This window comes from Centruroides sculpturatus, unplaced genomic scaffold (genome assembly GCF_000671375.1).
Source record: "Centruroides sculpturatus isolate CEXI.00-Female unplaced genomic scaffold, Cexi_2.0 scaffold58, whole genome shotgun sequence".
NCBI lineage: Eukaryota > Metazoa > Arthropoda > Arachnida > Scorpiones > Buthidae > Centruroides > Centruroides sculpturatus.
The window spans coordinates 998256-1025809 of record NW_019384407.1 but is presented as its reverse complement, the minus strand read 5'-3'; the positions used below and the strand labels follow the sequence as shown (position 1 = coordinate 1025809).

Here is a 27554-nt window from a genome sequence, read left to right as displayed (position 1 = left end):
TTACAGTTCTCAAAATTGCAACAACTTAAAATATACCTTATTAATCTTAAAATATGAATTTCCATATATTATGTAAATTCTTAATACTCTAAGGTTAAAGAAAGATATTTTTACGTTACTTTTGGGCATTGCACATTTGCTTAATTTATGCAAATCTGAGATATAATTTCTTTAGGCTGTTTGCAGTGGATGGGGTTTCAGAATTAAAGAAAGAAAAAAAAATTCTATTCTTTTTTTTCTTTTTTTTTATTAGTAAATTGAAGGATAGTATTACATGCAACCAGTTTATATACAGTTAACTAGGGGATAAGAAGTAAATCATTATCTAGCGTAAAGAATTAATTATCATTTCTGATCTTTTGAGTGATGTGTGGTTAGTGTAAACATTTCTTTTTTTTTTTACATTCTGCCTTTTCGTAAGAAATATTACGAAGGTCATCCATCATTTATTTTTCTTGCCATCTGTTTCTTTTAGTCTAGAACAGCAGCATAATTAAATTCACTTCTCAAGATACAAACATTTTTTTCCCTTGTTTTTTTTTAACTTTCACAGATCGAAAAACAAACGATGCGAGTTGCAACTTCGATAACATTCTCCCACCCACCCCCATTACATTTTTATAAAAATGCAACATTACCTGTAATATCGATTCTGTAATATTTGAAGAAATGTCTTGTGTGTGTGTTTGTAATGGATACGTTAAAAAAAATACGAAGTAAGTAAAAGTATTCATAAAATGAATACCGGGTTTAAAAAGTACAGAATGCAGTTTTAAGTTTTTGTAGTAGGTTCTTATACACCTTTTTTTTTAATTGTGCCAGAGAAGTGGAAAGTAATGTAATTTATGATTTTTTTAATGCAAGAAAACCCCTTCAAATAACACCGTTTCTGTAACAGAAAAAATCTTTTAAAGAAACAGAATGGTATAATTCAACATTTTTAGACAGTATGGAGTTCAATATCTCTTCGCAACTTCCAACAAAACCTACAAGAAGTGACAAGATAGATCTTCACTTTTCATACCAGAGATTTCAAGGTGCATTAAAAGAAGCCATATCTTCACCTTGATATTCCTAAGACTGAGAAGACTGAAAACATCCTCAGATAAACGTATCTATAATCTTAAAAACAGAAGAAGAAAAAGAAGAAGAAGAAGAAGAAACTGCATTAAATCGGGGGTATAAAAATGCATCCAGAATTCAATATAAAAATTTATTTATATTTTCTTGAATCTGATTAGTAAGCATTAATAAAATGTATCCATAAATCATTCTTTTATACATTTATTCCTCTATTATTTAAGCAATGAAAGATAAAGAAACTTCTACGTAAATCGGCTTAGATTTATGCAACTGAAAATGTTCAGGTAGGATATGTATATAAATATATATATATATATATATACAATTTTTTTCGGTCGTTTTAAATTTTACATACATATATATTCCCCGAACATTTGTCAAATGCACATCAAAACGACATGCATAATTCAGCATATGTAAATGCTTAAGTAAGTATTACATTTTAGGCAGTATGTAGTTCAAATTGTCATGATAATGTTTACTACTAGATATTAATAGAAGGCAAGCATGATATTGATTTCCGTTCACCAAAGCAAACAAATGATAAAAGAATGAAATTCATTAAACCGAAAACAACTAAAAACCAATCAACAGAATGGCGATACTCGTGTCTAATCGATATTTAAATCAAATTGCATGAATTTTTGCTTTAAGAAAATTTTCTTTTTGAAATCTTTCAGACAGCTGAAATCACTTTTTACAACTTATATATTTAAATAAAAAGAATACCAAATATATATATATATATGTACTGTACTTTATATATATTCTTCATGTTTACACGAATAATTCCCAAATTAAATTTATGTAAATTTAACTTAAAGGAAACTTATTCATTACCTTTTAGTCTATTTCCAATGAGGAAACCAACAAATTGGATTTATGCTGATTTGCAGAGGTAAATAATAAATTAGATTTTATGTTCTTTTTATGAAGAGATTAATGATACTTGTATTACTCTATTCTACTCAGGAGTTTAAAGCTTTACTATTTTTTTCTGTGTTTGTAATGTGTTATAAAATAATATTACGTACAGTACAGAAAAATATTAGTTTGTAAGATATTAAAAAATATTATTATTTTTTTTTTTTCCTATCGAATTTTTAATACTTAGTGTTTACCACTTTTATGAAGGAACTATCACGTTGCACTTCCTGTCTATATCGATTTTTCGTGTTGATTTAATAAAGAAAATAACAATGCAGCACTCTCTATTTTTATTTTGCAAAGTAACACAATGTATATTTGTTTTATCTCCCTTCTTTCCTACGAAAAAAAATAATAAGTATTTTGATTTCCTTAGAAAGGTAAATGCAGTGATCTAACGTTACTGAGTAGGAAACAACAAAGGATCAACAATACTTGCGGTATTCATTTAGGTTGATAGTTATACAAAGTTGGTGGATTTATCTAGGTCCTATTTCGTGATTAAATCAATTGAATTTATCTAGGTCGTTCCGTATATAAAACTGATTTAGATCAAATTTAGTAAGCTGCATCAGTGAAGCAAAAATAGAGTTAAAAAAAAAAAAGTAAGTCGTAAGAAATTTTTGTGTGAGTTTCATCAATGAAATCTTCTGATTCTATCTATCATAGAAATCGAATTTGTTTGTGAATTCGATTTCGAAATCGATAAAAAAATTTTATTTAAGTCAATTTCATTAATGAAATTGAGCAAAATTTTCTTTTTCTTGAATTATTTTTTTTTTCAAGAAAATAAAATGAGAAAAATTTAATATTTTTACACAATTTCGTGATAAAAATCGAGCAAAAAAAACTTTTTTTTTCTATCGATTTTTGTTAAGAATTAAATCGAATTGTTATTTTGTAAGAATCTTCAAAATATTTATTTTTTTTTTGGAAAATTCTTTATATTCTTTTTTCTACATCATAGAGCACAATGGCGTAGTCTCTTTCAGGTGTGCAGTAAAGAACAATGCTGGATTTTTAAGACCTTCTAAGACCCGAGGCACAGAAGATTAAAGACCCACTACGTAATTTTATGACATAAACTAGTTGTAATTACAGAATGATTTATAAATTATGTTATACAATTGTTATACCTAACCCATTGCCTAATTGTATAGGCTACCTAATAGATTGTGTATACCTATGCCCAAGTTGTCTACTTGGACAATCAGGCACTGGTTAGAAAACAAAATAAGTATATATTATTAAAATATTTTGCTTTAAAGATTATTTTTAAAGATATTTTTGACAGCAGACATGAAACTTGAAGGAGTTTTTTTTTATCGTATAACAAACTGATGTTTATCAAGTATCATTTTTCTTTAATAAAAACCCAGTATATAAATAAAAAACAATCAATAAAATATCTTTATAGGTGTTTTAAACGGATAAAGAAGAATAACATAAAAATAGATACAGACGTGAAGTAAATTAATAAAACATAAAGCAAAAATGCATCCAATATATATTAATTTTAAAGCATCGAACTATAAAATTTATCCATTTAGTTTTATATGGAAGGGAATATTCTTTTGAGAAAGTTGCATAATACATCTTGATTTGCTTTATTGATAGAAAAGTAGTATCGAAGAAGCGTGTTCTCTTCCACCAACAAACCATCGAATGAATATTTTACAAGATAAACTGACAAAATAAATTTCCGACGTTTCCCCCCGACTGAAAGATTGATTTTGGTTATATTTGACCGCAACAAATTTATATAAACGGAAACAGAAAAAAATATATATATATATTAAAATTTAATGTATTTTTTTCCCTTCTTTCCTCTCCATCTTCCTCCCCTCTACACTAATTGATGAGAAAACAAACATTTGAAAGGTGAATAAAGTAGTCTTTCATGCAAAATTAAATTTACGATCAACGTTAAAAGGAACATAGACAACAAACAACATTTATATTCTTAATACTTAAAATTATAATGAAAACTTAAAGCCATTTATCATATTTAATTTAAATATATTAATCAAATTTAACTTCCGTGTAATAAAACTTAAATAAATAATTCAAAGAGGGGGGAGTAGAGAGAGAGAAAGAGAAAGAGAGAGAGAGAGAGAGAGAAACGATATCGGTTACGAATTCCTGATAATATCATACTTGTCTATCTTATGTTATTAATTACTAAAATTAACAATTCAGATTACAACATTTAGGAACCACTTCTCTCCAACATTTCGTAATAGTAATAAACTCTACCAGCAAACATTATTGTGCATTGGCGAAATTAATATGTTGCTTCGTATAGTAACTCTTGTTGCTTTCCCTCCTTCTTCCTCCTCCCCGCATTCTTATCTTAATAACATTAAACTGGGAAATTGTTATTTGTTAATAATTAAATATCTTTTCGAGTAAGAAAAATTAATATCGTCTTGAGTACAAAAGTAAAATAAATTTAGCAACCAAGACTTTAGCTGATCTTTTACATCTGGCTGAACAAACTAATGAAATTACCTTTTCATTGTTGCTGCCAAATGAAAACTTTAGCAGTCTTCATTTAGTGAAATATAAAAATTTCGAACTGTTCTCTACCCCTTAATTAATATAACGAATGTAATTAAATATATATATATATATATAGCTTATATATATAAAGTTACGTTTTTCCCTATTTTTATAATAATACTCGGATTATATTATTTAATTAAATCTGAATTAATTTCGTGTGAAATTATTCTTTTTTTCCTTTGTCTCCCGTGTGTGAATGAGGGGGGAAGTTAAGTTTTAAAATACAATATATATATAAAGTTAACTGTAGAGATAAATATTAGATATCACGTGGGATATCTTCATTTACGCTTGAAGAATTGCTTTAAAGCTTTAAATAGTATTTTAAAGTTTAGACAAAACTTTTACGTTCGACTGAAATAATGGTGTTGAAATTTCAACCAGAATCCGCCATTTACAGGAAGTTGCCATCGCTAACTCAATGGTTTGGCAAAACCTTACTTTTCCAGTTCTTTCAAGTAAAGTAAGCTCTCTCTCTCTCTCTCTCTTTCTCTCCCTCCTCTTCTCTCTCTCTCTCTACTTGAGTCCATTCCATGCATGCGAGCATTGATAATATAGCACAGCAAGATGGTGCCAGGTGGTAGTTTCACATTGCTTCTGCCGTATTTCCAGCCAAGTACATCAGAGAAGACCTTGCTAGCTAGATATTTAGCCTTTACTATCGATCCAGTGTCATTTGCTTAGTGGAAGATAAATAAAAGAAAATTAAACGCTTCTAATAGAAGAAGGGTATCCAACATTGGTCAGCCAAAAAGATTCTCTCCTAGCGCTTTATCTCCCAATTAAATGTGTTCTTAACCCCCAAGAAAATTCTTCTTGTTAAAGAAAAGAAAAACATCTCAAACCTGTAAAAAGAATATCTTGAAAGTAATCACTTTTAGGTGGGGAAAAAGGGAAGAAAGGGGAAAAAAAGAAGAAGAACCACCAAGTTTGGATTCTTATTTAACAGATGGATGTGGAGCGAAGGAAATTTCGTCACGCCATTAACAACAGATTGATTTCAGCTAAATTAAAAAGTAATTTATTATATAAATAAATTCTAAACAAAAGAGGAAAACACTTCTTCTCTCTTTAAACCTTCTACAGAAATTCCCTTATTATAATACCATAAAATATATACATTAATATACATAATTTCTCAATATAAAGACTTAAAATTCGAGAATATTTTAGAAGAAAAAAATTTAAAAGATTTACCACAGGAAAAAAAAAACTTTTTAAGGTGATATTCGTTAAGGAAGGGATTATTACGAACATTACTAATTTGTTTAAAAAGTGTAGTATATTTTTTTTTAATAAAAAAAATTACAGTATTAAAATTAATCAACTTTGTAACAGCTGTTAAAGATTCACTGAATGGAAAATTAAACGTCTTCAATCGATTAACATAAAACAGTTGAGGTATGCAGTAATGGTTGTTACTGTTCTTCAATGTATGAACATGTCGTTTACCATGATTGTCGATTGTTACAAACTGAGAAGTAGATTTGCATTTTTTCTTTATTTTTTCTTGACACAAACATTCAGAAATTATTTAATCCGTAAAATTCGACTATTCTACTTCGATAGTTTAAGTTGAATTTGCATGCAATCCGCTTACATTTTTGTAATGACTACACAATACTTCCTCTTTTTTTTCCACTTCTTCCTCCTCCTCCTCCTCCTCCTCCAACCTCATCTTAAGAGAGGAAGATAAGACTTAAAGGCAATATAAAAAAAAAGGATGTGGAGATTTTTACTTTATTTTTTTTTTATTTGATATTTTAATGAATTGGTACTTAGGTATTTAAGTATTTATTAAAAGTATCGATCCTGGTATTCTATTAGTAAACGTTCAAAATCGGATATTTAGTTGCAATTATCGTACAAGTGCAGAGAAATCATTGATTATTGAAAGCTATTTCGTAGAAAATTGTCTATAATGACTATTTCAAACTTTAATTAGAAAATCATTTTGTAAACGTTATACAAAATTTATTTGTGATATTTCCATTTGTGAGAAAACTCCTCTTCAATTTCCCTCAAAAATCCAATTTGTGATATCGAAATTCTTTATAAAAAAAATAATAATATATATATATATATATATATTCAATTTTTTATGGGAAACTTAAGTTAAAATCACCGAACACGTGGGTTCGCGNATGTATTTTCCCTTTTTTTTTCTTCGGGTTTTTTTTATTGTAAAAAAAACTTAAAAATTTAAACGTCTATTCACTTAAAGTATTAAAAAATTCGACAATAAAAGTAAATAAATGGATAAAAAAATTTTTTTTTTCTGAGTGATAATTTGGAATTTCGCGAGGATAATTTATTTATCTACTTCGTTATTAAATTACAACTTGGCTTACTTATAAAAATTATATTTCGTGCTTCGTTTCGTTAATTGTATATCTTTATAAATGTTTAATTTATATTATTTATACTTTAAAATGTATTTTAAACGTAATTTACAGTAGCTAATTAATACAAGTAATTATTCTATATGGAGTGTAAAAAATTAAATAGATAAATAGGTATTTAAATTTGCTAAAAATCTCAATTTATCTTATCATTAATAGTCTATAACTTATATATATATATATAATTAGGATAGGTGCTTAAATACATTAAAATCTTTAAATATTATACCATAAATGGCTTATATATATATGTATAAAGTTGTAGATGGTTAGGGATGATCTCACAGAACATCTTACCATAAATACGTATGTCGTTCTCTTCTCGTATTGTTTGAAAAGATGGAGATTCTGCAGATACTTCGCAACGATAAGTACCTTCTGTATACAGATCCGTTCTGTATAAATACAAGTGGCCTTGATAGGATTTTGCTAACTGAAAAAGTAGAATAAGAAAATGGAATTTAAATTTCCTAAATAAGATTTAGAATATTTTACACAATTTTTTTAAAATTCTACTACTACTTACATCTAAGTATACTCCCACTTGTTCATATTTCTGTGCTGGAGGTTGGTCACTTGGTAAATATCGATAGAATTCGACGTTGTTTTTGTACCACTTGACCGAATACAATTCGTCCGATTCCAAATCGAACGAACAATTTAACCAAACTGAATCACCTCGAAAAACAGCCCCAGGCACGTCTAACTTCACCAATCTTAATCCAAATATACCTAGAAATTAAAGGTTAAAAATTTCTTAAATAAAACTTCTTACGTGTAGAGATGTAAGATATAAAATAAATAAATAAATATAAAAGAGATAAAGGTATATAATATAAAAGTTTTGTAAGTAAAATTAATAACGAAAGGGAAATTGTTCAGGAGAGAAAATCGATACATTCGTAATCTTGCTGCAATGATACTTTTAAGAGAAATTGGATGATAAATGGAGAAGTGCAATTAACCAATAAGATCAGGAATGGAAGTGTGGATTTATACATATATTTTAATGTATTTGAAAGGAGAAAATGTGAGAAAAGGGAATGAGATATTAAGTCGTTCTAGAAGATAATTACGGATACAACAATACTATTTTAACTCGGATTTCTGTCTTTATCATTGCATTTTTCGTATAAATAATCATTTTTAAATGCACTAAATTAAGCATTTCATACTTATTTTATCTAATTTATAGAATTATAAATTAGATAAAATAAGTATGAAATGCGTTAAATTAAGCATTTCATACTTATTTTATCTAATTTATAGAATTATAATTATTATTCTTTACCAGTTTAATGCATTAAGTATAAAATATACCAAAGTTCATTGAAGAAAAAGAAGAAAAATATATGCTTTAGTTCGGTTCTTTTAAAGGAGAATAAATAGAATTCTTTTGAAAGACTTAATACAAATGTATATCTCTTTAATTCTTCTACAATATTGTATTGCTATGCGATATGAATTTCGATTCTATATGAAAGATATTTTGAGAAAAGCATCTTCAACTTCATTTCATATTTCAAAGATATTCTAAAATGAATTTCTACTTTACAATTTGGTCAATAGAAATACCATCGCATGCCACATACCATCACAACGATACCATTATATAAAGCATATTCTATCGTAGAATTGTATATAAGAAGAACATATTTACGCATAGGCAAACATCATTTTTTTTTCTTCAGATCTCTCCAGCATTTTTTACCTCTCATCATTTATCCACTGCTCCATTTTCAATATACCAGACCCACACTTTGAAAACATACCATAGATCCAGAATAGATCTTTTCAAATCCTTTAAACACTCCTTCTTATCAAATATATAAAACTGACATGTTTGATATATGTTACATTTATTCAAAGAAACATGTCTCCTACCTCTCGTACCTGTAGACCCCTCTAAAAATCGAAATTAAACTCGTACAACGTGATCCATCTTCTACACAATTCTTATCCCTTATAAATATATATTGTATAATTAATTATATATATACACGTGTATAAAGAGTTTACAATTATCTTTATTTATTTTTTATATAAGCCAATATATATTCCATTCCTTTATATAAAAAGGAATTCTCTAGAGTTGCTTGCTATTGTAAAATTTAGTTTATTTTGGAACGTAGTTTGATCGTCTTGGGAATTTTTAAATATTTTTTTTTCCTATTTTTATACTGTAAAATTTGGAATATTCTGTTAAAGGAATATAATAGAAGAAGGTAAAAAAAAGAACTCAGTAAATTCTATACGTGATTCAAAATTTCAATTTAGTTTCTTTAATATATTTTTCTTTCTTTTATTATTATTATTATTACTATTATTACTATTATTTATTTATTTATTTTTTCCCTAAAAAATCATAGATGCATTTCTTTTGTAAATATTATAATAGTATCCCCGTACAAAATTCAAAATAACTTTTTATTGTACTCCTGAATATATTTATGAAATATTCTAAAGTGCAGAAACGACTTTTATCTGTATTCTAGAATAAATTTTTTGACTATTTCTTGTATTTTTTTTTTGGTGCTTTATATTTATATTTATATTTAACACTATAGTAAACAATATGCCTACGTTTTCTCTGATCTAAATAATGAAGTTTGCATCTCGAATTCTTCAGTTAATTTGGAAGTAAAAAGTTTCTATGTCTAAGTCCATTATATATATATATATATATACAGTTGAACATCCTATAACGACCATCTTCCAACAAAGGCCACTTCTAAACGGTAGCCATTTTTTAAACAAAAATGTGTACAAAATAATTGCTATACAAGACTTGTATAGAAGAATGGATATAAATATACACTAGCACAAATTATAGAAACATCTATACAGGTACTGAGCAGGGATGGAGCTTACTGATGTGTCTAGGATGAAGAAAGAAAGAGGGTGAGGGAATAAGGAAGAACTCAATAGAATACTGAGAAAAAAGAGCCTAATGGATGATTTGGCAGGAAGGCAGGAAGAGAGTGGAGTGAGAAAAGAGAAAGGCTCAGTAGGGTATTGAACAGGAGAAGAGCCTACTCAAAAGTCTAGGCTGAAAACAAGAAAAGAGTGAGGGAATGAGAAAGCGAATAAGTAAGAATAGAGAAAGTCTTGGTAGGTCTCAGTAGGCTCTCTTCCTACTCGAAGATCCAGGCTGAAGAAAAGAAGTTAATGACAGAAGAGGAAAAGGATAAGAAAGAGAAGAACAGTAGAGTGACTATTCAATGGTCTCTTTTCCTATCAACCTATTCAATGGTCTCTTTTCCTATCAGCCTATTCAATGGTCTCTTTTCCTATCAGCCTATTCAATGGTCTCTTTTCCTATCAACCTATTCAATGGTCTCTTTTCCTATCAACCTATTCAATGGTCTCTTTTCCTATCAGCCTATTCAATGGTCTCTTTTCCTATCAGCCTATTCAATGGTCTCTTTTCCTATCAGCCTATTCAACGGTCTAGGCCGATAGGAAAAGAGTGAGAGAATCAGAAAGAGGAAAAAAAATGAAGAAGATCTCAGTAGGATAGGAGGAAGAGAGCCTACTCAAGGATCCAAGCTGAAGAAAGGAAGGGCGTGAGGGAGTGAGAAAGAGAATAAGAGGAACAAATGTATGAATCATATAAATGAATAAATATATAAATAAATTTGAACTAAAAATTAATAAATTATATAATAAGAAGAATAAAATCATATTATGAATATTTTTAAAAAAGATAAATCTTGTAAAGAACGATTAATAATTAACGCAACGGAACATACAGTACTTTCTTACGTAAGAAATAGAATAAAAATTTCTTAATCAGTTAAATTTTTTTCAAAAAATTTATAATAATAATAATGTAAATAAATAAATAGATTTAAATGAAAAAGAAATCAATTACGTAGAAACAATGGAATTACAACAGATTTGAATTACAAATGTAATGGAAATGATCACGTGGTCGTTGATGGAGAAGCAACAAAAGAAAGATTAAAGATAAAAAAAAAACAAATAAAAGTAAATGAAATGAGAGTTGAAATTTGTTAAGTGAAAAACCCGAAAGTTTAATTACAAAGATAACGCAAGTAGAACATACTTTTATGGAATTATTTTCTTTTTATTATTATTCAATTTTTGTAAAAGTTGAGTTCCTTTCAATTTTCATCTTGTATTTAACACAGACAGAAAAGAATGGGGGGGGGAATGAATAAATAGGATTATTATTGATTTGGACATTTAGAACTTGCTAGATTAAAAATAAAATAATGGGAAAAAAATAAAATAAAATAATTTTTCTTAAAATCTAAGCAATGATTGCTAGTAATTCAACAGAAGCTTGGAAGATACCAAGATTTATTCATAGAGGAAAATTAAATTAATATAGACAAAGAAACAAGAATTTCTACCATTTTCAGCTCTCCAAATAAAAGAATTTAGAGAATTTCAATGATTAATGAGAGTGATTAGAATGTTGAAGAATGTTTCCCATTTTCTATTCAAATCGAAGAATTCAGGATTTTAAAAATATTTTCTAATCCTTAAAATGTTTCATTACATTCTAACCATTTTTAAACTTTGTATATATATATATATACTTTTTAATCTAGAAGCTTAAAGATTTAATCTATAAGCTTATATAAATTATGTAAATCATCAGGGATGCTGGAAGAAACTTTGAATTTGCATTGTTTTTATGTATTGCCTTTAAAAATTTCTTCGAGTAATAAAGAGGGTATAAAAACTAACGTTATGTAATATTCCATCATAAACTGTTTTTAGAACATTTATTCCATCTGAACAGACAGTTTCTATCCAGATATATGACATAAGAAGACATACAATATATCCAGACTTTTGAGAAGTTACCTAGAGAAAGACGCCACAATTCATGTTTCTTTGTGTTCCTTTGCTCATATACTATCTTCTCTTTAAAGAGAACAAAGGAAATATATTTTACGACATCAATAAGGAAGAAAATGATACTAGAAAACTGTCCCACCTATATCTAGATCTACTAAGAGTTATAGCTTATTATATCTGCCTTTTTCTACTTCTAATCTCTTGTTTCGATAATATTATAAATTAAAATATTTTAATAGTTTATTTAAAAAGTTTTCGACTAAAATAGAAAAGTTTTTCGTTCATTCACCCGTGTTTATTTTATCTCTTTTATAAAATTTTTCATTGGGCTGCAATTTGAAAAAATTGTAGACACGTCCCGCTGTTTGTTTTCTGTCTGTCCTTCCTTAATCTTGAGAATAATACTAGATATATGAAAACTAAAATACATATAGAAAATATAGATGTAAAAGGCCCCGATTAACTATATATAAACTTTGTTACTTGATTTAAATTCAACATTTTCCCCCGAAACGGATGATCGGCACTACTCTGTTGTTATCAGGAAAAGTATGATTTACAGGGGCAAGACACTACTAATTTGAAGTGGAGAGTATTTATTTAAATTAAAATAATTTAAGAATATGGTTAAAAATTTCAGTACGGCATTTTGATGACGTCACAATAATTTTTTGCTCGTTTATTTTATAAACAAATGTCATTTTTAAGTAAAAAAAAAAATTAATTAAATATATATACTGTATATGCTCACAATAGCGTAACTGATAAGAGGACCCCTTTCTCACTAGGGCTGTTTATTTATTGGGTCTTAGGCTCATAAATAAAAGCCCCTTTAAGGGTTCCTGTCCTTCTTTCTAAATAAACAAATGAAGAGATGTGACAAGCCCATTTACACACGTGCATAATTCTTCATTTATATTGCTGGAGGCTGCATGTAGGGGGATTTTCACGATCTAATTCGTTCCTTCCCTAAATATTGGTTCTAGTTACGTTACACTCAATCTCTAAACGAATGAATATATTATTTTTTTATGAATAATTCACAAAGATTTCTTTTATTAATAATGAAATATTGGTTTTTTTTCCTAACGATGATCTTCTTCCTCCAAATATATTTTTCTTTCAGAAGAAGAAAATTTATACGAATAATTTTAAATTTATTATCTTAATCATTTGTTCTGATTATCAAATAACATAATTTAATTTCAAAGAACCTTAATAATTCTATCAGAAATAAATTTAATTACTTATAATTGTAAGATGAATAAAGATTTAATTTTAAAAAATTCTAAAAGTTTAATTATTTATTTATTTATTTTTTAAAATTAAATCAAAATGAAGATGTAATTTTAATTAAGTTTTAAGAATAAATTTTAATTAAATTTCTATAGGAAAAACATTCATTGTGCGTGAAAATAAAGAGCGAGAAAATCCTTAAGTATATTTAAGTTAAGCTGATTGTATTTAAATATCTTACAGTAAACAGGATTAATTTTCATTTAATAAGAATTAAAATAAAGAAATCTTAACTGTAATTAAGAGAAAAATAATAAAATTTATTCTGAGTTAATGATAATTCCATTTAAAATGCTTTAAAAAAAGACACCCGATCAAAGTTTACATGAATAGTATTAAAGTTTAATTGTAATTCTTCTATTGATTTTATTATGCACATAAAAACAAAAACATAAATTAAAATTGTTATAAACAATTTTTGCAAATAATTATACTATATAATGAAGTATTATTTCGAGCATATTTTAATAAATTTACATCGATTATTCTGTAACAGGCAACATAAGAAAAAAAAAGGAAAACTAAATTTCAGACAAACAGTTCAAAGTAAATACAATTTTAAGACAATATATATAATTCACAATTGATATTGAAAGTATACAGTGATAAATAAAACTTAGTTTCATGAATTAAGTAATGAAATAAAGCGAAGAAGGTAAGATATTTGGAAATTGAAACGATACCTGGAAACACGAGAATTGAAAGATACCTGATTACTTTACGATTCCAATTGACAGAATAGATTTTTCTCAACTGTCTTTACCTTTTAATATTTAAACAAGTAGATTTATGAAGTCGAAATTTTATTTTTTTACTATTAATACTGTTTTCTACACTTACCACTGTTGTCTACTGTTTTCTACTGTTAATATTGTTATTACAGTACAGACACCCCTATAACACTGTTGATTTTTCCATTTTATATGAATTCCATGTTGTACGAGTCATTTAGATTTTACAAATACGTGAGCAATTCACAGCCCGGCACACGTATTTGTAAAATCTAAGTGACTCGTACAACATGGAATTCATATAAAATGGAAAAATCAACAGTGTTATAGGGGGGTCGACTTGTACTTGTTTTCTATTATAACTGTTGTTACTACTGTTTTCTACTATTACTATTTGTTTTCTATTGCTACTGCTGCTGTTATTATTTTCTACTGTTACTACTATTTTCTCTTGTTAATAATGTTATCGCTCTCTTCTACTGTTACGGCTGTTTTCTACCATTAGTGCTGTTTTCTCTTATCCAGTTCTATACATTTATAAAATGTTTACAAATAACTAAATTTTAAAATTCTTGGAAGAACACTTAGTCTACAACTTCTACGTTATTAACTCTATCTAAATAATTCATTACAGTCTGATAGAAAAACACTACGTACAGTACTTACTGTAGCAGGTTAAATGTTTTTCTTAATTTAAGAACATTCGATCAATACAATTCTATTTAGAAATGACGACAGTAAATTTAGATTTAAATTTATTAAATAAAATTATATATATATAACGTCTACAATCCGATAATTACAGAAACACACAACAATGCTGGAAACACGCGTGAGTCATTGCTTGACGTCACGCATTAACAGAGAATTTGCTTTATTGTTTCCGTTAAAATATAGAAATATTTTAAAGAAATTTGAATGTTCTTAACGGAAATTGAAAAATAAATAGACCATTTCCCCTTTCATAAGTTATACAGCGTGTATACGTGACGTGAGACACTCACTCCTTATTGAGCGACAATGATTACATTGTTTCGTAATAATTCTCTATTTTGCAACACATTTTAAAATAAATTTTAAGGTATAAAAAAAGCTTGAATAATTTAATGTTTTTTTAAAAAAAAAACAGCGTATATAACAATCGGAAATCAACTGAGCTCACCGGAATACAGTAGCATACATTAATGCATTACATACAGACATTAACGAGAAAATTACTATATAATTATTTAAATAAGAGATAACCTCCATTGGAGACTTTATATAAATAATGAATTTAGCCTTAAACAAATAGGAATGATGGCCATTTCTAAATTGTAACAAAGGAAGGAAATTTTTCTCTTTTCTTTTATATTCTTTTGTTAGTTCACCATAAGAGGGTAGAGTTTAATAATCAGTGTTGCAGAATAATTAACGTTAAATTTTCTACAGTACTCCATTTTAATTCTTTTTATTTACCCGCTTCATATAATCAGAATTTCGTTTCTTTGTTGATTCCTTTAAAGCAGTGGCATTAATTTGCAAAGAGAGACAGGTAAATCTTTTAACTTCTCTAAATTAGATTTTATTTAAATTCTACTAAGAATTATTAGTGCTTAATTTTCTAATATTATTAAACGTAATTAAAATCATTCTTCTTTATTACTCGATATTACTATTTAAAGCCTACTTCAGTTGCATCGCTCCAAAAAAAAAAAGGTGATTATTTATGAAAATATCGATTAAAACTTTAAGAAAAATTAAAATTTCAAATTATAATTAATTTTTTAAAAAGAAATATTTATCGATTTATTAAAATTTATTAATTTTTTAAGTAAAAATTCTTTATTAATTCTTTCAAACTACATAAAAATCTAAGGTTCTTCCTTTATGTTTAATGGAATGTCGCCTTATAATTCGATCGATAGAAGAAGGATATAAATATAAATAAATAATTTTCTGATCGATAAATTGTACAAATATGTTTATTATAATGTTTATATATTTTATCTAATGCTCGAAATAGTTTATAGATTAGAAAAAAACAGCCATTTTATTAAAAAAAAATAAATATTTATCCTGATGCTGGTTATACGTTAGTCAAACGGATAAAAATTTTTAATTGAGGCAAATATATATATATATATAAGCTGGCAATATTGTTGGTGGATTTTTGTTATTCCTCTTTTGTTTTCATCCCTAATAATTGTTACCATTACTTTTAAGTCTTCAGATTTTTTTAGGGGACATTAAGGGATGGAACCATATCGACTAAATCAATGGTTCGATTTTCCTGAAAACTTCTAGAAACATTTCGCCCTAGTAAACAAACCTTCATGCCAAATTTCAGAAATTTTCGAGAAAAGGTACAGGAGTTATTAAGCTTCAAATTAGGTGAGCACTCCACACTACATCCATACATACAGAAAAATCCCTAAATTTTTAAACATTTCTATACGTTTTAGAGTTCAAAAATGTAAAAATCTTGAACAAGGTGTCATTCCTCTGTTATATAACATCCGGGAAAGTAACACACACCCAAAATTTAATCAGATTTAAACAGAAAAGGATAGATTTTAATATAATAAAACAAAAAACATAAGAAAGTATTATTTTTAATACTTTAATCTGTTTTCTTTAATGAGATATTTATACGAATTTAAAAAGTCAGAAGCTATAAATTTTAATATATATATATATATTTACATAAATACCTTTCACTCGTTAAGAAAAACTAGATTAAGTTAGTACCCCCTTAACTAACGACTAAGGTGAACTTTTAATCTTGCTCATTAGTGGTAAAGCAGCCTTAAAGAAAATTCTTCCTGTTAAATTGTGTCATGAATTGCAAGAGTCTGAAAATATGAAGGGGGAATGAAGAATTCTGTTGACGTTCTTTACTTCAATAGAATTCTGATAGACTTAAACAGCTACGTCTTAACCTTAACAAATTCTTTAAGAATTAAAATTAATATCCGGTAGTATATTAATAGGAGAACCAAAGAGGGAGAAGAAGGGGAAGAAAACGAATTTTTTTTTGAGGGGGGACAATAAAAATTTTAGGAAGACCTTAAATATAAATAAGATAGAAAGAACTTTGCAGTAGGATTGAAAGATGCAAGACGTGTTGCACTTTTATCGATTGAAGAAGATTAAAGAAAGGAGGAGACATTTCTGATTTATTCATAAATTTTAACAGTCGAAAATTAAATTGAATTAAACAGTAGTAAAGTTTCTAAAAATCGTCCAACCTCTCTAAAAAATTAAATGGTAAATGGCAAAAATAAATTCGTTCGGATGATAAATTTTATCAGCTTAAATGTGTCTTATACGCAATTTATTATTNTTATAATTCGATCGATAGAAGAAGGATATAAATATAAATAAATAATTTTCTGATCGATAAATTGTACAAATATGTTTATTATAATGTTTATATATTTTATCTAATGCTCGAAATAGTTTATAGATTAGAAAAAAACAGCCATTTTATTAAAAAAAAATAAATATTTATCCTGATGCTGGTTATACGTTAGTCAAACGGATAAAAATTTTTAATTGAGGCAAATATATATATATATATAAGCTGGCAATATTGTTGGTGGATTTTTGTTATTCCTCTTTTGTTTTCATCCCTAATAATTGTTACCATTACTTTTAAGTCTTCAGATTTTTTTAGGGGACATTAAGGGATGGAACCATATCGACTAAATCAATGGTTCGATTTTCCTGAAAACTTCTAGAAACATTTCGCCCTAGTAAACAAACCTTCATGCCAAATTTCAGAAATTTTCGAGAAAAGGTACAGGAGTTATTAAGCTTCAAATTAGGTGAGCACTCCACACTACATCCATACATACAGAAAAATCCCTAAATTTTTAAACATTTCTATACGTTTTAGAGTTCAAAAATGTAAAAATCTTGAACAAGGTGTCATTCCTCTGTTATATAACATCCGGGAAAGTAACACACACCCAAAATTTAATCAGATTTAAACAGAAAAGGATAGATTTTAATATAATAAAACAAAAAACATAAGAAAGTATTATTTTTAATACTTTAATCTGTTTTCTTTAATGAGATATTTATACGAATTTAAAAAGTCAGAAGCTATAAATTTTAATATATATATATATATTTACATAAATACCTTTCACTCGTTAAGAAAAACTAGATTAAGTTAGTACCCCCTTAACTAACGACTAAGGTGAACTTTTAATCTTGCTCATTAGTGGTAAAGCAGCCTTAAAGAAAATTCTTCCTGTTAAATTGTGTCATGAATTGCAAGAGTCTGAAAATATGAAGGGGGAATGAAGAATTCTGTTGACGTTCTTTACTTCAATAGAATTCTGATAGACTTAAACAGCTACGTCTTAACCTTAACAAATTCTTTAAGAATTAAAATTAATATCCGGTAGTATATTAATAGGAGAACCAAAGAGGGAGAAGAAGGGGAAGAAAACGAATTTTTTTTTGAGGGGGGACAATAAAAATTTTAGGAAGACCTTAAATATAAATAAGATAGAAAGAACTTTGCAGTAGGATTGAAAGATGCAAGACGTGTTGCACTTTTATCGATTGAAGAAGATTAAAGAAAGGAGGAGACATTTCTGATTTATTCATAAATTTTAACAGTCGAAAATTAAATTGAATTAAACAGTAGTAAAGTTTCTAAAAATCGTCCAACCTCTCTAAAAAATTAAATGGTAAATGGCAAAAATAAATTCGTTCGGATGATAAATTTTATCAGCTTAAATGTGTCTTATACGCAATTTATTATTAATTATTTAAAAATATATATATATTTTTTAATTTATTTGCATTCGAATTAAACGAAATTATTCGAAATATATAGGATATTTTAATCGATAAAATCGAAAGCAGATGTAAAATGATTTTTTTATAGTTACATAGAGCTTCAAAACATTCGAATTTATCTTTATTTTCTGTAGAGGATAAGATAAAAAAAAATTAATTCAGAAATTTAAATAAAAAATAGATTGTTTGTTGCTTTGACTTTTAAGTTTATCAGCTCATTAGTATGCAAATTTAAGCTGTTTTGTGAACAAACCATCTGGGAGTGAAGATGCTTCGATATTATCCTAACGAAAGAATTCTTTATTCATCTTTAAATTACATAATTATCATTCCAATTTATGAATTGATGAAATCAATAAAATCCTCCTCTCCTTTCTTTTTTTTTCTTTCATATCCTAACCTCCCCTTAACTAAATAATTTCTTAGTAAGATACAGAATTTAGTGGTACCTATCTACCTTTTATATATGAATATTTGCTCATCGGATCATATATTAATTTATCTGTCACAAACAGCAGCAGATAAATAATTAATAGCCGAAACACATTACACATACACATGTTATAAACTAGTATTTAATGATATCTAATTACGAATAAAAGATCTCTGAACTCAATTGGAGATAAATGAGACTAATGCATTGGAAAGCCAAGAGAAAATATTTGTTCGCCAAATAATAGGATTAAATTAAAATATAACAAATATTTTAATTTCANAATACAAATATTGATTATTCTAGAATATTTCTCACAAATTTATTTAACGTAATGTTAATTAATAGACTATACGTAATTAATTATTACCATTATCTTCACAAATTAATTAACTTTACGGAAATATTTTCTAAATATGCACTTAATTATTAATGCAAATATGTCTAAAATATCAGAAATAATGTATAAAAAAATTAAAAATATATAATGGACAAGGGGGTAAGGCACTGGTTTACAACTCTGGGGCCCACCAGTGGCCAAGTGTTGAACTGGTCGTGGATTCGCACCTCGCCAACGATCTAGCCACGTGTTTTTCGGGTCTTTGTGTACGAAGGTTCCTAATAAAAGGTCCCTTTAAGGCCCACAGGGTGGAAAGAATGTAATTATTTTATATTATTATAGAAAAATTTTAAACAGATCTTCCGTATATAATTACGTAAAGTTGTAAGGAATTAATTTAAAATATTCTCGTTCTATTTACATAATAAACTCAAAATTCTTCTTCCTACTCTCTTTAATCCTTCTGAATATAATTATTATTCTTATCTATACTTAATTATATTCTAAAACTTATCCTTACTCCTTAAACGTCCTTACTTCTTTCCTAAATGCATTAAACAATAAATTTTTTCTTCTCCTTCTTTTACTCCTATTATATGCTTAATTATATCCTAAAACCTATCCTTACTATAAGCATATAATAGGAGAGAGAAGCATATTTAAGAGGAGTAAATGGAAAGAATAAAAAAATTTATTTTATGGCATATTTAGGGAAGAAGTAAGGATGTTTAAGGAAGAGAAATAATAGGATTTAGGATATAATTAAGTATACAATAAAAAGTATATTTAGGAAGAGTAAAGGGAGGTGAATTTACACTTAAATATGCTTATTTCTCCTTTTTATCCTTACTCCTTTCCTAAATATACTAAACAATAAATTATTCATAAAGAATAAAGCTATATATAAATATTCTTCTCTACGTCCCAATTTTCTATATTTACAATCTTTAAAATATAAGTAAATTTCTAAACGTTTTATATATTTTATACTACAAAATACACAATTTTTTAAATAAATAAATAGTCTATTTTTCTGTAAAATCACTCGCCATATATATATATATATTGTTTTTTTAAAACCATTCTTTAAAAGAAACTTATATTAATTATTAAAGGAGATGTAAAAATACTGGTATATTTATTAAAATTGATATTTTTAACTATTATTTTTATTATTTTTACTTGTAAAATTGATGCAGTTTTATCAGGAACTGTATAATTTATTGAAAAATTTATTGTGTTGGAGAAACTCATCCCAATTTTCGAAGAAACGAGAAAGGAATTGAATGTTAAGTCTGTGTGTTCACTATGGGAATGTAAGATTATAGATTGAATACGTGATACGTATTCATATTTAAGTACGTAAATACTGTTATCATAAAAATCTATGATTTACTTTTATCCACGTGACTCAATCTGTAAGTTAATCTCGAGGGGGAAATTTATTACTCCGAGTGATCTTTAAGTAGGCAACAATATTATCACGCGTATAAATTTCGTATAGATTAACGAATATTTAATAAAATATTATTATTATTTTTTTTATAAATTTTAAAACGATAAAGTTCCTTTTTTATGCCGTGTCAAAATATTTTAAATATTTTTTTTAAAAAAAATCTTCTTGTAATTTGATTCACTTCGACAGTTTGCAAGAGAAATTTAATATTCAATTTATTACTTTGTAATATAGTTTGATGTCAGAAAGAATTTCGATTTTAAATGAAGTTTGATCACGATTTAATTTCTTATAAATTTGTTTTATTTTTTATAGGTGAATAAATTTTTATATTGATTATTTGATATATATATATATATATTGTGTGTGATGTGTGTTAATTTATAATTTCTATATTTTTATATGTAGAAATTTTTGGGAACTCTTTCCGCACTGTAGACACTAAAAGGGCGTTTTTCGCGTCAATTGTGGGTTTGGTTTGGCCTACAATAGGGTGGGAGGGTGTTAGAATGCCTTTTTTTCAAGCCTATTTTGGGTTTGGTTTGGCCTACAATAGGGTGGGAGGGTGTAAAAAGGCCTTTTTCAAGCCTATTTTGGGTTTGGTTTGGCCTACAATAGGGTGGGAAGATGTTAGAAGGCCTTTTTCAAGCCTATTTTGGGTTTGGTTTGGCCTACAATGGGGAGGCTGAATGTCAAAAGACTTTTTTCCAGCTCATTGTGAGTTTGGCCAGACATGCAATGAGGCGAACGGGTATTTTTTAAGGTCCACGCTCTCAATGAGGCAGCGAGATAATGAGGATTGGATCCCCGAAAAATTATTGCAATTTTCTCACCCCATGAATTCTATATCAGATCCCACCAGAACGGTAAGATGACTCCTTCACCGTCTTCCAGCTGGTATAAAATTTTATTTTAATAATNCGATAATCTTCCTTTTTTATGCCGTGTCAAAATATTTTAAATATTTTTTTTAAAAAAAATCTTCTTGTAATTTGATTCACTTCGACAGTTTGCAAGAGAAATTTAATATTCAATTTATTACTTTGTAATATAGTTTGATGTCAGAAAGAATTTCGATTTTAAATGAAGTTTGATCACGATTTAATTTCTTATAAATTTGTTTTATTTTTTATAGGTGAATAAATTTTTATATTGATTATTTGATATATATATATATATATTGTGTGTGATGTGTGTTAATTTATAATTTCTATATTTTTATATGTAGAAATTTTTGGGAACTCTTTCCGCACTGTAGACACTAAAAGGGCGTTTTTCGCGTCAATTGTGGGTTTGGTTTGGCCTACAATAGGGTGGGAGGGTGTTAGAATGCCTTTTTTTCAAGCCTATTTTGGGTTTGGTTTGGCCTACAATAGGGTGGGAGGGTGTAAAAAGGCCTTTTTCAAGCCTATTTTGGGTTTGGTTTGGCCTACAATAGGGTGGGAAGATGTTAGAAGGCCTTTTTCAAGCCTATTTTGGGTTTGGTTTGGCCTACAATGGGGAGGCTGAATGTCAAAAGACTTTTTTCCAGCTCATTGTGAGTTTGGCCAGACATGCAATGAGGCGAACGGGTATTTTTTAAGGTCCACGCTCTCAATGAGGCAGCGAGATAATGAGGATTGGATCCCCGAAAAATTATTGCAATTTTCTCACCCCATGAATTCTATATCAGATCCCACCAGAACGGTAAGATGACTCCTTCACCGTCTTCCAGCTGGTATAAAATTTTATTTTAATAATAAAATTATATAACTTAATTTACATTCTATATCATTTTAATTATATTATTTCTGTCATAACTCGATAAAAATTGAATTAAATTAAAATTAATTATATTTCATCTTTTAAAAATTTTTTTTCTAAACTTTTAATAATAATTATTACTTTTTTAATACAAATATTGATTATTCTAGAATATTTCTCACAAATTTATTTAACGTAATGTTAATTAATAGACTATACGTAATTAATTATTACCATTATCTTCACAAATTAATTAACTTTACGGAAATATTTTCTAAATATGCACTTAATTATTAATGCAAATATGTCTAAAATATCAGAAATAATGTATAAAAAAATTAAAAATATATAATGGACAAGGGGGTAAGGCACTGGTTTACAACTCTGGGGCCCACCAGTGGCCAAGTGTTGAACTGGTCGTGGATTCGCACCTCGCCAACGATCTAGCCACGTGTTTTTCGGGTCTTTGTGTACGAAGGTTCCTAATAAAAGGTCCCTTTAAGGCCCACAGGGTGGAAAGAATGTAATTATTTTATATTATTATAGAAAAATTTTAAACAGATCTTCCGTATATAATTACGTAAAGTTGTAAGGAATTAATTTAAAATATTCTCGTTCTATTTACATAATAAACACATTTATTCTGTTATTTGTCCAAAAAATTAATAAACAAAATTATATAATTAATATTTTGACAGATATAAATGTTATATTTCATTAAAATTAATAATAATCGCTAAAAATATCTCAAAACTGAATTGTTTTTCTTATTAAAACAATTAAAACACATCACTATTTTCAATTGACACATGTTTACATAATTTGTCAAATTAATTTATTAATTTGCCATAATTTTTTTTTACTTGTTTATGAATAAATTTATGAGGTTATAATTAAAAGATATAAGACCAATTTCACAAAGAGAATGGCAATACTTGGACGTCTTCAGTAATTAAATTCGCAATTTTACAGATTTTTCTCAGCATAAACACTGAAGATTTATGGTTTAATAATTAAAGAAATTACGTCATTTCCATAAAATATTATAACGTATTTTGTTTTAAAAGTAATTAAGGCTTTGTTTCGGTGACGTAATCAACCCATTGTCTATGTAGATTCGTGACGTTTATACATTTTCTCGAAGCCTTTTAACTGAGAAATTCATAAAGTTATAATTAAAGAATTTTTAAAATTAATTTAGGATATAAAGTTTTATTATTTTATCGAAAGTGGAAATTATCTCACTTCAAAAATATTTATCTAGAGGAAAAGGGGATTTACATTTAAAGTTTTCACGAAATTGTTAACATTGAATTAACTACTTAATGCTACGATTCGGGAGCGAAAAGTTATTCAATCGTACAACGAAAAAGTTCCATTAAATTTACAGTGAAGTTTAAATTACACCTTGATTACATAAAAGTAAACTTAGGTCAAAGATATTCCCACTAAACTCCATTAGCAGATACTTTACCAGCTTTCGCTTTGTACTGATTTCTACTTAGTCAGTATTGACATTGAAAAATGTTTAGTGAACCGGTACCGAGACATGGTACAACCTCTGTCTGTTTACCATCAACTTCCTCCTATGGAAATTGCTCGAGTTACAATACAAACTATCTTCACTACAGAAGTTCATTATAGGTTACTTAATTGTTCATCAATTTACCTGACACGCAATTGGTAAATTGGAATTTTTCTTATTTTTTTCCAACCTTCGTCGTTAAGAATTTTTGGAATTTTGGAACCGGAGAAAAAAAAAATAAATTACCGCATCATCTCGCTCATCCGGCATATCAATTTTCCGCCGTAATGCTTTTTCTATGTTTGTCTATTATTTACGATTTTTTTAATACGGTAAAGCTATAACATTAAATTTAGTAAATAATTAAACGTACAATTACTGTACACCCCTGTACAATAATAATATTAGTACGGGAGACGGCATTCATTGTCTTTAGACAAGCTTTAGACTTGTACGTTCTTGGTAATAAGGCACCTTCGCTAATCCATGCAAGGAATTTCCGAATTCGCTAGAGTAAGGCATAATTTACTTGGCAAAATAATTGGGTTGCAATTTAATAAAAAATTGTACACCTATAAATTCCCACTGTCTATTATTTCTTAATCTCGAGAGTGGTGTTAGATAGATGAAAGTCGAGACCTGATCAGTAGAGGCCCATATCAGGGGCAGGAGGCCCCGATTATCTATATACGAACTTCCGGTCTACGAAGAAAGTCACGTAATTTCCTCAGATTTTCCTCAGAATGAAGTTACATAGATTACCGGCATTACTCTTCTGTTATCAGGGAAAGTATGATTTACAGGGGCTAGACACTACTAATTTAAGATCGCGAGCATATATTTTGAATTAAATAAATTAAGAATGTGATTAAAAATTGCGGCGATGTCATAATAATTTTTGCACGTATTTTCCATAATTGTTTATTACTTTTTTTTACGATGGAAGTGGGCAAAATTAGAATATAAAACTTTTATCAGACGTGATGTCAACGATGTTATTTTTCAAAGCTTTTCTTAATAATTCCTCTTGAAAATTTGAATATTTTAAAATCGTATCAGTCATTTTGATCTGTTTAATAATGAATAGTGTTATGTATTTAACAAGAGATAAATATTTCGTCAGTAACATTATCCCGTACGATCATAATAAGATTTTCATGGAAACATTCTGAAGTCGAATCTTGGTTTAACAATGATGTTTGTCATTTGAAATTCAATTATGATTAACAACGATTTTGTCAGCAGCACGATTTAAAATTCAATTAGGAGATAACAACGAGTGTGAATCTTAAAGTTTGACAATCATTTTGACAAAATCCTGTTTGAAATTCGGATTGGAAAAGCGAGAGGTAATTTCGTCAACGATCGTTAAAAATCGAATTAAAATTAACTTATTGATTTTATTAGCTATTAAAAACATTTTATAAATTCTCTTCGAATTAAACTAGACTAAGATCTGTTTAAATTTATTAAATTTATGTTTAATTTTATTTTTTTTTTTTAGTTTCTCTAAAAATAAATCAAATTTTCGTGTAGATTATTTTCTGAAAAATAAATTAAATTATAGTAATTTTTAAAAAAATTTTATTTAGTACGAATTTTTATTTATTTTTTTATATAAATTAATAATAGTTTTATATCCTAATTGGGCTGCAATTTTAAAAATTGCATTCCACTGTCGTCCTTCTGTTAATGTTCTGAACGGAGTTTGATAAACGAGAATCAGGTATGGAAAGCTAGTTGAATTGAAATCACATGACTTACTGGTTGGACCGGAAGTCACGTGATTTCAATTCAAAAAATTTTTTCTTTCCCACAGCGGAGTTAGATAGATGACTGGCATGACTCTGCTGTTATCGGGAGAAGTGTGATGTACAGGGGCAAGACAGTAGTAAAATCTAGAGCAGATACGGAAAGCTCAGAATTTAAGCTTTAAATACTTTTTTGTTTTTTAGTTGTAGCTGTCGGAAACCAGCGAATGGACAGGTAGAATTATTAGAAATGATTAAGTTTAGGATATTAATTATGCTGTATTTAATTTAAATTATATTATTAATTAATTTTTATTGTAGTTTAAAGTCTGAGGCCCGAGTTAGTGACAAATGCAGCATTTCACTTCTCTCCGAAAGCTGTAAAAATATACGGGAGGGAGGGTGAAAATCAATAAAACAAACAAACAAAGATAAAATTTTCATCACTTTCATATCGTGAATTTTAGATTAAAAAATAAAATTTGTTGACCCTGTGTCTGGGGCTGTACAAATTATTATACTGACATCTTTTCTATCTAGATATGTGATAGAGAGAATGCCAGTAGAGCAATTTGTAGAGGCCTAAAATTTATTATTATTATTATTATGTTAATATCTGTTTACGTTAACATCTGGGTCTAGTGTTAACTTTAATTTTATTTAAGATCATGCATTATTTTACATGAAATTAAAGTATGATATTCTTCTTCAGCTCTAGAAACTTCCAAGATCTCAAATGTGCCTCCATTTTGTTCTGGTGGGGTGGCTTATGTGTCTCTTGGCTTAGATCTCAAAGCTATGCGGTTGTATCCTTACTCTCAAATGTTTTCGTTCCGAATAGACAAACGGACAGGAATTAAACGATGGTAGAAAACATCTCCCGGGTGATGCTAACGATCTTATTTCATTAAAAAATATATATAATATCTATATTTTTATTTAAAGTTTATTTAAAATTTTATCGTGAGATTATAAATAATTTGGATATTTTAATTATTTTAAATAAATTTCTATATGATGTGATAAAATGATAAATATTTAATTATATACAACAAAATTTTAATTATAATATTATATAAATTTCCAAATTATATTTATTACCATCAATTAATTTGAAAACGGTTCTTTTAACCCTCTGCCTGAAAAAGGCCTTTAAAAGGGCCTTTTCTTTCATTGATAGATATGGAAAAAATAAGACTTTTTCCCCCATATATATCTAGGAAAAAGGGCTTTTATCAGGTAAGATAGATATGGAGGGCCTTTTTCCATATCTATCGCCAGGCTCATAAAGGAAGCTGCGGAATACCCTGTTTATCCAGGACCAATCAACCCTCCGAAAAATTCCTGGAGTTTTTTTTTTTTTTTTTGGGCTGCTGAGATTCGATCGCGGAACCCCAAGAACGGTAAGCTGATACCATAACTACCTCGATCTTTCGGCCGTCAAATTTAATTATATTTATATATTTAATACATTAAAGAATAATAAATCTTTAAAAAATAATAATAAAAATTTTAATATTTACATTTAACTAATTATAATTAATCTAAGTAATTTCCATTAAAATACTTAAATTTTTTTACAACACACGCGCTTTGATTCTCAAAGAAATTTTTTATTGTTTCATATAATAATATTAATTTAATTTAATTTAAAAAGATTATTATTTAAAAT

General features: G+C 27.5%; 1 protein-coding gene across 1 annotated transcript in view; it reads right to left on the bottom strand.

Annotated features, from left to right (window-relative positions):
* Window positions 1-27554, bottom strand: part of LOC111618899 — an 83500-nt gene that overhangs the window by 10002 nt on the left and 45944 nt on the right. The window contains exons 2-3 of the mRNA XM_023360524.1: window positions 7504-7709; window positions 7275-7410 (exon numbers count right to left, since the gene is read on the bottom strand). Of these exons, the coding sequence (XP_023216292.1) occupies window positions 7275-7410; window positions 7504-7709 (342 nt within the window). The remainder of the gene's footprint in view (window positions 1-7274; window positions 7411-7503; window positions 7710-27554) is intronic.